Genomic DNA, 12282 nt, shown 5'->3' on the forward strand with positions numbered 1-12282 from the left:
CTCGATTTCTTTCTGCGACATTCGGATGGTAGGGTCAGAATTTGGCGTCAACAACATGAAAGCATGGATCCATCCTGCCTTGTATCAACGGTTCAGGCTGGTGGTGGTGGTGTCATGGTGTGGGGAATATTTTCTTGGCACTCTTTGGGCCCCTTGGTACCAATTGAGCATCGTTGCAACGCCAAAGCCTACCTGAGTATTGTTGCTGACCATGTCCATCCCTTTATGACCACAATGTACCCAACATCTGATGGCTACTTTCAGCAGGATAATGCGCCATGTCATAAAGCTGGAATCATCTCAGACTGGTTTCTTGAACATGACAATGAGTTCACTGTACTCCAATGGCCTCCACAGTCACCAGATCTCAATCCAATAGAGCATCTTTGGGATGTGGTGGAACGGGAGATTCGCATCATGGATGTGCAGCCGACAAATCTGCGGCAACTGTGTGATGCCATCATGTCAATATGGACCAAAATCTCTGAGGAATGCTTCCAGCACCTTGTTGAATCTATGCCACGAAGAATTGAGGCAGTTCTGAAGACAAAAGGGGGTCCAACCCGTTACTAGCATGGTGTACCTAATAAAGTGGCCGGTGAGTGTATATTACAAGCCAGGAGGTTGTGCTGCAGATTTGCATTGGATCAAAAAGCTTCAGATTTAGCCTGTGCTACATAACAATACATCTGTAATACTAGCTGAATATACTGTATGTATAGGATATACTTGTATGTATCTTGGATGCCAGTAATGAGAATAGGTAACAAGAAGCCTAGAGAGAATGAAGCTTATTACTGGTTTGAATCCATTCCAAAAGCCATATTAAAAAGGGAATTTCCCTTCCATTTCCCCTACCTAATCCCTTTAAGACCTGCCCAGAGCACCAATCACACCAGCCTGGTTTTGTGCCAGAAATTCTGTCTATTTAATTCAGTGAGAAGAAAAATAGGAGGAGGTTTCAAATGTTGAGAAATTCTATTAGGTAAACATTACAGAGACAAAATCTGTTCAGTCAGCGCCCCCGAGCTTGTATAAAAAGGCAAAGCCTGATCCTGCCATCTCTCCACAAACTGAGCTCGGGCAGTTTGTGAAGGAGACACTGCGGTGACAATGGCGACTACTTTCCAACTCACTTTGTGCCTTGGCATGCTGGGTAAGTGACAAATAACTTCTGAGGGTAACACTATAGCGAGGAACACCATATAGATATATACAGAAAATCGTACAATCTATAAAATACCGCAACACAATCCCCTTCTCATAGATTACACAGTGAAATCAATTTCGCTTTGGAAAATGACCAATTATTATTATTATTATTTTTATTATTATGTTTTATCTTTGACTCCTTTTTATTTTATATAGCAGCTCATGTGTGCCGATACTACAGCATTTATCATTTATTAAACGTGAATTTATCTGATGTGTTAACAGTTAACTTATTGTAGTAGTGATACTGATAAGACGGAATATAATTATTACATTTGTATTAGTAGAATTTTACTTAATCCATTTTAACATATATTCAATTTTATATCTCTTCATTCTTATCTATCTATCTATCTATCTATCTATTCTCATATCTATCTATTCTCATATCTATCTATCTATCTATCTATCTATCTATCTATCTATCTATCTATCTATCTATCTATCATGTCTCTATATCATCTATCTATCTATCTATCTATCTATCTATCTATCATCTATCTATCTATCTATCTATCTATCTCTATCTATTCTCATATCTATCTATCTATCTATTCTCATATCTATCTATCTATCTATCTATCTATCTATCTATCTATCTATCTATCTATCATCTATCTATCTATCTCTATCTATTCTCATATCTATCTATCTATCTATCTATCTATCTATCTATCTCCTATCTATCTATCTATCTATCTATCTATCTATCTATCTATCTATCTATCTATCTATCTATCTCTATCTCCTATCTATCTATCTATCTATCTATCTATCTATCTATCTATCTATTCTCATATCTATCTATCTATCTATCTATCTATCTATCTATCTTCTATCTATCTATCTATCTATCTATCTATCTATCTATCTATCTATCTATCTATTCTCATATCTTTCCATCTATTCTCATATCTATCTATCTATCTATCTATCTATCTATCTATCTATCTATCTATCTCTCTCTCTATATCATCTATCTATCTCTCTATATCATCTATCTATCTATCTATCTATCTATCTATCTATCTATCTGCCATCTGTCAATCTTAAATCTGTAAATGAATAGAAATACTATGTACTTACCTGAATAATTAGAAGTAGATTTCCTCAGCTTGGTGTAAATACAAATTGGAATCGTTTATTTGCTGAATGTCACAAAATAAGAGCAATTCAAAGAGCAAAGAAATACCCTCATAAATGGTAGGCAAAATTAGCCACACTACAAATGTTTATGCCTTTTGGCAAATTTACAGCCTCCATTTTCCCATTCATGAAAAATAAGTATAAAACTTACCATTTAATCATACAGAATAAACAAGTATTATGGGACTTAAGTGAATTAAAATAACTAGCAATGTCTCCAAGATTCTAAGTTGAAGACAAGAGCTCATTAGAGCTACAATAACCAGATCACTGCACTGCTGTACGAACAGAATTCAGCTGGCGATAAGATAAACAGACATACTGCATTCCCTTGCTATTCACATCCCATGATGGAAAACAAGTGTGGGTAACTAGTGTGCAGCACAGAAATCCACCTATACTGAATAAAGATCTAGAATGACACCGCTGAGTTAAAAACTGAACATGTTTTGCCCGATACACAGGTGTCCTCAGATTTCCAACCGTTCAATCCAATAGCACATGTAATGAAATTGTCACTACATAGGGTTAAATGAACTGTTCATCCTTGTGCAGTTTGCACTTATCAGCAGAACATTGCCCTGTCTACAAGAAGAGATGTGCTGCGGACAATCCGGCATCTTTTAAATTGCATTAACCTTGCGATTGCCATATTTGCTAGATTGCTAAGTGATCAAAAATGGCCAAGAAAATATGGCAGCATGTTTTACTATTTTGTATAAAAAAAGACACATCATGACAGAAACCCAACAGCCCCCATTATAGTCAATGAAATCCATTTGGGATTGTTGGTGTCCGCCATGTGATAAATCTAGCACAGCCATTGTAGTCATCCTTCCGCTCCCATGATGCAGCTAAACAATGACAGTGTGAATCCAGCCTTAGTTACTCTTGTCTGCTCCATATTGTTTTCAATGCTCAATACAAGAATGAAAATTTTTAATCCACTTTTTCCACTATGTTTCTCCATAGCCATGTGCCTAGCTGTCCCTACAAAGACCGTCCGCTGGTGTTTGAAATCTGAAGCAGAAATGAAAAAATGCCGAGAATTGAGCCGTACTTGTGGTAGTGATGATGTCACCCTGTCCTGTGTGCATAAGGCCAACACCGATGACTGTATCAAGGCCATTGCTGTAGGTTACATATAGCAATCAGAACTTTTTTCTACTGTAATTGTGCATTGTATTGATTTGTGATGGGCGAACCCCAAATTTTTTTTAGAAAGTTTGGAATGAACCCGGCTTGTTACAAACTGGATCCCTCAGCCCCACTTCAAAGGAGTAAGAAATTGGCACAAGTAACAACAATAGGGTCTGGGGAAACTGATATCAGGCTCTTATGCCCTAGGTTACTGAACGTTGCAACTTAAGATCTAGTTAAGTATTTGCTTTGGGGCCCCTACTTTTTTAGTGGAGAGGTGCCCTTAAAGTGGTCCTTGTGCCCTGTTAGGACATATAGATGAATAACCTATATATCTCATGTCATGTAATTCTTTGTTCTTTTTTCAGAATGGTTTGGCAGATGCTATAGCTTTGGATAGTGGAGACATTTACAAGTCTTCTCGGCCTCCATATAACCTGAAGCCAATTATAGCAGAAAACTATGGCACTGCAAAAGGTAAATGAATAATCCGGATGTTTAGTGAGACATAATAGCTTATTCAGTTCTATCTGTAGTGGTATACAGTGAGGAACAAGAACTGTATACAAGAAAGGTGTCTGTCTTCTGTGTTTGCCATAATTGTCTCCTAAATAATTATTAAAGGGAGTCTACCACCTCCCCCAAGAATATTCAACTGCCACCCCCATGTAACACAGCACATTACAGTGACACACATCATACCTTTCTTATGTATGTCATTTTTTTTATATCTGGAGAAAAACAACTTTGAAGTAATATGCAAATGAGGCAGTAGGTGCACTGGGGGTGGGAGCATTGCTCTTGCTGCTCAAGTAAGATGGGTGATGTCATAACAGTTAGAGCAGGGGTCTCCAAACATTGGTCTGCGGACCAGACCCGGGCTGTTGGGGGTCTTTTGTCGCTCTGCGGGGTGACGGTCTGGCCTCAGTCTTAGCTGAATACTTTGCGCTAGGCCACAATAGTTTACACGTTACCATAACAATTGGCAATTGGCGAAGTATCCAGCTAAGACTGAGGCCAGCCCACTGCCCTGCTACAGTGTATACATTTGCCAAAAAACAGGCAAGACTACCCAAACACAATTTATAAAAAATATAACAAAGTTTATTAACAATGAATGCATAAAAACACAAGTAAGTCAAAAAATAGAAAAAAGGACAAAGGAGGACACATCCAAAATAAACCAGCGTACAGGTAGGTGTGGTTAATGATATGAACAATCACTGAACAAAAGGGAGGGGGGGGGACTGAAGACATAGTGCCAGTAGTATATACAATCACCAATATCTTATGTACAATACATAATAGTGGACCAATGGCTAAACCATGGTAACCAGATTGAATGTAAGGCTCCATAGAACACCCCTTATAAGAGTAGGAAATACAAAGAGAAAGTTAATACCACAACCTTACCAAGTAATGCATGGACAACGCGTTGTCTAGCGATTCTCCATGTCTGCTCAGATGCTTGTGACACGTCCACACCCCGCAGAGCATCCTAGCGGAGAGCCTTCCCATCCAGACAGTGGAGTCCCCAATAATTCCGTCCCCATATGACCAAAACCCAGCCCCTGTCCCACCCTCACTCACCCCTGCCGGGTCATGTTAAGATGGTTTTGCTTATAACCAGTCCCTGGTGCAAAAAAAGGTTGGGGACCACTAATTTAGAGGATCAAATATCACTACACAGGGTAGCTCTGGCAGGAGGGGACTGAGCATTAAAAACTTTGCTCCCAGGGCTAAGGATCTACCTCTAGTGCCCCAACTGCCCCATTTGTATAAAACTTCAAAGCTGTTTTTCTCCAAATCTAAAGTAAAAGTGACATACATATCAGAGTGCTTTGTGGCAGTAGTTGAACATGGTTGAGGGAAGTGTTAGACTCCCTTTGTCTGGGGCCCCACAGACCAGTAACGCCGTGATTTGCCCGTGGCGGAAAATCGCAGCTTTATACAGTACTTGCAAAGTGGATGGGATTCCTGCGAATCCCATCCCCACTTTATGGAAAAAATTGCAACGCAAACACGCTGCGATTTCCAAAACCGTTGTGGTTTTGAAAATCGCAGCATGTCAATTATATCTACGGAAACGCCAGCGGCTTTCTCATAGATATAATAGTAAGAGAAAGTCCGCAGAGGAAAACTCTGTGAACTTTCTCTTCAAAGCGCTGCGGGAAGAACCGCAATGCGTTCACGTCGCGGTTCTTCCCACAGCACTTTAGCGCTGCGTTTCCGGCCCGTGGGGCCTTAGCCTTTATATATCAAACAAGTTGCTCCAGATAAGTGTTACTGTATAGGTGGAGTCACCTGAATGTCTATATACCATTGCCAGTTGTCATCTGTGTAAATAATGGTATATTCACACATGTAGGTTTAATCAGGTCAGAAAGTAAAAAATATAGGTATTACTTTTGTTGAATCACCTCCTATTTATTGCTTACAAGATTGCACTGAAATGCTTGAACAAAATCTTATCTAAACCTGGAAGTGTGAAATGTATAAGGGATATAGCCTGACAAATATTTTTGGGAATTTTTGATGGAGAAAAAATTCAGTTTGCTCAAAAGATAAAAGCTATAAAGGAATGTGCACAAAGATGTATAATGCAGTGCGCTATATAACATTTGCACTTTTACAGATCCAGATACATGCTATTATGCAGTGGCTTTGGTAAAAAAATCCAGTACATTCACAATCAATGATCTTAAGGGCAAGAAGTCGTGCCACACCGCCGTTAGTAGGACAGCAGGGTGGATTGTTCCGTTTGGTGCTTTACGTAGCCTTGGATTAATAACATGGGACGGACCAGAAGAACAAAATCCTGAGAAAGGTAAAAATCTTTCTATTGCTCAAGTTTTTTGATCTGAAAAATGGCGACTACAGTCCATACAGTAGCATATAGCATTGACTTCAAAAGGGAATATTAATCCATTCCATCAGATAGCTGAAATATATGTAGACCAGCATTTCAATTACCAAGGGGCACTTCATTATCTGGCATCGGATTGTACTAGAGCATTGACCGGGAGCCAAGGGAAGGTTAATACTTAGTGGTCATACTAAATCCGTAATCAAAAAGCCAAGTGGCCGGCGTGAACTATCATTGATATAGTTATAACTATGGATTGGAAAAAAAAAACCCACAGGGACTGGAAGCCACAGGTACAAAAATATAGTCATATAACCAGGAACCATCATGGAGGTCTAGAGAATACACTGATAAAAGTCAACAAGAAATATACTGTAGCTGGGGTCACTGACATTCTGCGGGGCACCCTGACAAATACGGGATGCCCTGTAGAAATCTTGCTGAGTTAGTCTCCTGATAATCAGTTCCACCATGAGATGACAGCAGCTCGATGAGAAAGAGGGGGGATAATATGGCTGTCCAAATAGGATATCTCGATTGAAGGGCTTATACTACCAAACATATTTATGCTCTTTCCATAGGACAGAGGATCAATTGCTGATCGTCAGCACTCTGTCAGATGGGATCCTCCCAAGCCTCTAAATAGGGGGTGTTTTACCCCCATTGTCAATGCAGCATGTAGGCATGCCCCTACTGGACTCAATGCACCTCCATTCCCATTCATTTAAATAGAAGTGCTGGAGATAGCTGAGTTACAGCTCTTAGCTACCTCTGGCCCTTCCTTTGAAGTGAATGTGAACATCTCATCCAGCATATCATCAGATCCTGCAAACACCCCTTGTTCTAATGATCAGTGGAAGTCCCAGTGGTCAGACCACCACAGATCGTCAATGTATCTCCCATCCTATGGTTTGGTGACATAATCCCTTTTAGGTATGCTCAGCAGGTTTATAAAGTAGTAACAGAGGCGTACCTTGAATCTTTACCTCGGGGCCCTACCTACCCAGTGTCAATATTGGTATATTTTATGTGACGCGGGAACCTTTGGGACCCACTCAGGGTTCAGGTCCCGGTAGAGACTGCTAAAGCTGTAACCCCTGAGCAATACTCCTTGATATCAAAATGAGTTGTATCAAAAACACTTAGCTTTGCCTTATCTGTATGTTACTGAATCAGTTGCACACTTTCTTATTTCTGGTCTTCTACACAGCTATGGCAGGATTTTTCACAGCTAGTTGCGCCCCTGGTGCCAAAGAAGAAAAATTGTGCAAACTGTGTACAGGAAAAAAAGAATGGAAGTGTACGATGTCTGACAATGAGCCATACTATGGATATGAGGGTGCCCGCAGGTTAGTAAAAGGAAAATGTTCGTTGTTGTACCGTGTTAGCCACTTGGTGATCTTCAGTAGTTGATACCTTTTTAATGTCTATAGACCCCCCTCTCCTGTGCTATAGACAGCCACCAAACCTCAGGAATATGATGGTCAGTAGCTCATTATCATCCCCAACCAACACAGGAACATTTCCATGTGGAAATAAGAGGTGCAAAACCTGCCCCCACATACTGACCACGGACAGGATAGAGATACCTAACTCGAACAAGGAATATAACATTCCAGGTACCTTCACCTGCAGCACCTCCAATGTAGTGTATTTAATTATGTGTACCAAATGCTCCACTGAAAATCTGTATGTTGGAGAGACCGGACAGCAGCTTAGACTGCGCATGAACTCACATCGCCATACTATTAAAGAACAAAGATCTGACCTTCCCGTGTCAAAACATTTTTGCAGTGGGGACCACAACATCACCAATGACATGAAAATTCTGATTTTGAGAGGGAATTTCAGATCTAAGAGAGAAAGGCGCATACATGAATATAAATTCATGACACTGTTTCAGACACTAGAGTGTGGGCTTAATGCATCACAGGGGTTCATGTCTTTTTACAGTAACTTGTGAACTGATAAGGACCTGTAAGTGTTTACATTGTCTCTACCAATTACCACATTGTCTCTACCAAACGTCTCTACCAAGTGCTTACATTGTCTCACCAACTACTAACAACCAACCACCCCCCCCCCCTGAAATCTAACACCCTTTGTGCCTGCTCTGTATATATATATATATATATATATATATATATATATATATATATATATATATGCATCCTTCAAAAATGTTTTTAAATTTGCTTTGACAAAGGAGCCTTTTGCGCTTCGAAACGTTAGCCATTTGTCATCATTATGAGTTAGCCATTAAAAAGGTATCAACTACTGAAGATCACCAAGTTTTCGCAGGTTAGTAGGCGCTTTGTATCCTGATCCTTGCATCCTTACATGCCTTATAGCAGTTGTTTTTTTTCTTCCAATATGATACTGCTATTATAAGAAACTATAAAACTATCCTAAAACTAAGCTGTCATGAACTAAGAATTAAAGGGAATGTGTCACCAGAAAGTGGTCTCATTTTTAAATTAAGTTTTATGCTAAAATGTTTCAGTGTTCTTACCTATAGTTTAAAATAATCCTAAAAATACTGTAGCTTTTTTATTCGGCAACTGAGCCGAATAATATGTTGAGACTTTCTCTTTTCTGTTAGAGTTTTCTCTGCAGCAGTCACCTGACTTATCAGCACACTTATGATGACAGGCTCAGCTATCATTTATATGTAGATAAGACACAGAATCCAACAGTAACAATAAGTGATTTCACATCTCCTCTACTTCCCTATATGCACCGGTCACAGAGCATGTCTAGAGATTGTAAGAGTTTTAAGATTTTTATTAAAAAAAATAGATAATGACATGTAAAACTAAAAAGAACATTGTAACTTTTCTTTCTTTTTTTAACTTGCTTAAATTAAAAACTTGATTTAAAATATACATACATATTTACTGGCGACACATTCCCTTTAAGGCTGCCTCCGTTACAATATCAAATGAAAATGATTGACACCTAGTGGCTTAAAGAGGTTGGCCAATTTCAGACCAATATTAAGAGACAAATATTATTTTTTGTATTATGAAAAGTTGCACAATTTTCCAATATACTTTCTGTATCAATTCCTCACGGTTTTCTAGATCTCTGCTTGCTGTCATTCATTCTGTTACGTCTAGTGAATAAAAATCTGACCATGGTCATGTGATTTACGGTCCTTGGTCATGTGATGAGGACACAGGTGCGCAGCTAATTACCAGGCAGATGTCTGATTATTGTGCTGTGACTATAACGAGCGGCACCTGTGTGCTTATCACATGACCATGGACCGTAAATCACATGACCATGGTCAGACTTTTATTCACTAGACGTAACAGAATGAATGACAGCAAGCAGAGATCTAGAAAACTGTGAAGAAATGATACAGAAAGTATATTGGAAAATTGTACAACTTTATATTATATAAACCATAACATTTGTCTCTCACTATTGGTCTGAAAGTGCCCAACCCCTTTAAAGAAGACCTTTCACCACCTCCATCTATTCAAGTTCTTAGCATCTGTTAATAGGTACTGCTCCACTGATTCCAGTACAGTTGGAATTTTTTTTCTGTAGCTTCCTCCATATCTGAGCAGCAAGCACAGTTAGTTTTGGTGCCTGATATGCTATTTAACCCTTTCACTGCCAAGCATGTAGCTCTACGTCCTCCCAAGGTGTCACATCAGTAGCCGAGGACGTATCTACTATGTCCTCCCTACTAATGCCAATATCTCTGGACTGCATCAACATATCTTGATGATTTAACATGCATTTTAAAGAGGAAAATCTCATCTTCAAAATGATACCAAGAACTTGATGATGCAACTTACAATTTTGGAGCAATTCACTGTTGAAAACGCTATTTGGCATTGAGATCCAACTGCAGATCTCAATTCTTGACAGTGTTTCAACAGTGAATTGCTCAAAAACTATATGTTATATAATCAAGTTTTTGGTATCATTTTAAAGATGAGATTCTCCTCTTTAAAATGCATTCTAAAGCATCAAGATATGTTGATGCAGTCCAAAGATATCGGGCTCAAAATTGCCCCCCCTGTCTAAGCAAGCAATTTGCGAACTGTAACAGGAAAGGGAGGGGGCATGAGCAGCCCAGCAGCTGCAGAGAGACAGAGAAACAATCTGAATCTGTACATAACTTGTATGTGACACCAGGAGGGGGGTGGCAGGGTCTCTTCTGTCCCTATTAACCCCTCTCCTGCCAATCAGAGCGCATGCTATACTTTTGCTGTCTGATTGTCACATACAGGTATAATATAATTCCCCCTGAGCCGTACTAGTGGGGTATTCTTATGTAATACCCTCTAAACATAACCAGGAAGTGTATTGGCGCTGTGACCCAGACGTTTACCATTGTCCAGGTCGCAGCGCCAAAAAAAAGTTGCACCAAACACTGACACAACACATACACAAAGTTGTGAATAAAGTTTACATTTCACCCAATCCCTGTCCTGTCCATACCTGAGCTTTCTACAGTAAAATACGCCTCTAGCGACATCCGTTACACACTAAAATAATAGTAATAACGATTATCACTAGAGATGAACGTATATATTGCTAAAATTTTTATAGGGGGATGGAAAATATCATTTTTATGTAAAGTCCTATTTAATTTGCATGCACAAAATGAGATGGCGCATTTCTGCGATTTTGGCGATTCTTTAACACCCGCTCCTGTAAAAATATACATGTGTGGTATGTATGAACTCCTCACATATTGCAGTTTTTTGGAAAGTACATTTTGTTTGCAGAAAGGGATTGCTTGAGCCGCACTTTAGTGGCAAATTTGAATTTTTGTGCAATTTTTGCTTGCAATCTCTGTTTGCCGCAACGTTGCATGAAGGTGGTTGTATATATGAACTATTAAATTGTGTTTTTATATACAAAATGCTGTGTAATCTGGAAAAAGTTAGATTTTGGTATCACAGTCACAGTTTGGTAGGTGCAGTATAGCTTTTTAACATATTAGTGAACAACAGCAAAATCCTGCTTGTCTTCTGTATTATTTGGGAGTCTGAGCTCTTGTTGTAGTTGATGTTTGCGGTACATATAGTATATATACACATTGTATACACCTTAAGCTATTATTTTAAATGTATTTTGTATATGAATGTGAGATTGAACATGAGTTTTAGGTGCAAATATGTGTTTTAGTGCATTTTTTCAAAAAATTATTTGTGTTTGTCACAAAGTTGCATGAAGATGGATGTGGCTACTGATGACCTATTAAGACATTTGTAATCTTCAGGTTGTCTACTTTAAAAAAAAATGGTTTAGGGGTTCACTTACTTTTTATGGTGTGTAATCCCTACATTTTACAGGATGATACTTTTTTAACATTTCCAGCTTCAAAGCAGATTTTTGTTCCTTCCAGTTCTAGCGATTTTCTGAAGACACGTGCATGCGGGTGCAGGCCATAGTGATATGTATGAACTCTGCACATGTTGAACTCTTATTTTTAGGAGGTTTCGTGCATTTAATTTTTTTTTTTGGTTTCCGCTTTTAGCAACTAATATACATTTATTTGCATTTTTTCATAAAACATTCACTTTAAATCAAAATTGCATGAAGGTGCCTGTTCGTATACAGTACCAAGTGGCATTCTGACAATGCTGCAGGTGTCTACTTTAAGAAAATATATAGGTATGGGGGGGGGGGGTTGGATGCTTTTTTTAATGTTGCAATTTAGGTTGATTTGTCCATCTCAAAACTGTGAAAATTGCTCTGGCTACTGGAGGTGCAAAATTTCCAGAGACCCTTGGCAGTGAAAAGGTTAAGCTCTGTAATGTCAGAAGGGTGGTGTCAGGCAGGGGGTATGATTCAGAGGCAGCCAGTGTCAGAGCTCAGACTCACACCCCTTGTCTGCTCCTGCCTTATACCACCCTCCTGACAGTACAGAGTCTAAATAGCAGATCAGGCAC

At 39.1% G+C, this 12282-nt stretch overlaps 1 protein-coding gene across 1 annotated transcript in view; it reads left to right on the forward strand.

Annotated features, from left to right (window-relative positions):
- The first annotated feature begins 964 nt into the window (after positions 1-964).
- Positions 965-12282, forward strand: part of LOC142198157 (serotransferrin-like) — a 28716-nt gene continuing 17398 nt past the window's right edge. The window contains exons 1-5 of the mRNA XM_075269042.1: positions 965-1156; positions 3331-3491; positions 3867-3975; positions 6134-6325; positions 7575-7713. Of these exons, the coding sequence (XP_075125143.1) occupies positions 1114-1156; positions 3331-3491; positions 3867-3975; positions 6134-6325; positions 7575-7713 (644 nt within the window). The 5' untranslated portion in view covers positions 965-1113. The remainder of the gene's footprint in view (positions 1157-3330; positions 3492-3866; positions 3976-6133; positions 6326-7574; positions 7714-12282) is intronic.

The sequence above is a fragment of the Leptodactylus fuscus genome, chromosome 3 (genome assembly GCF_031893055.1).
Source record: "Leptodactylus fuscus isolate aLepFus1 chromosome 3, aLepFus1.hap2, whole genome shotgun sequence".
Lineage (NCBI taxonomy): Eukaryota > Metazoa > Chordata > Amphibia > Anura > Leptodactylidae > Leptodactylus > Leptodactylus fuscus.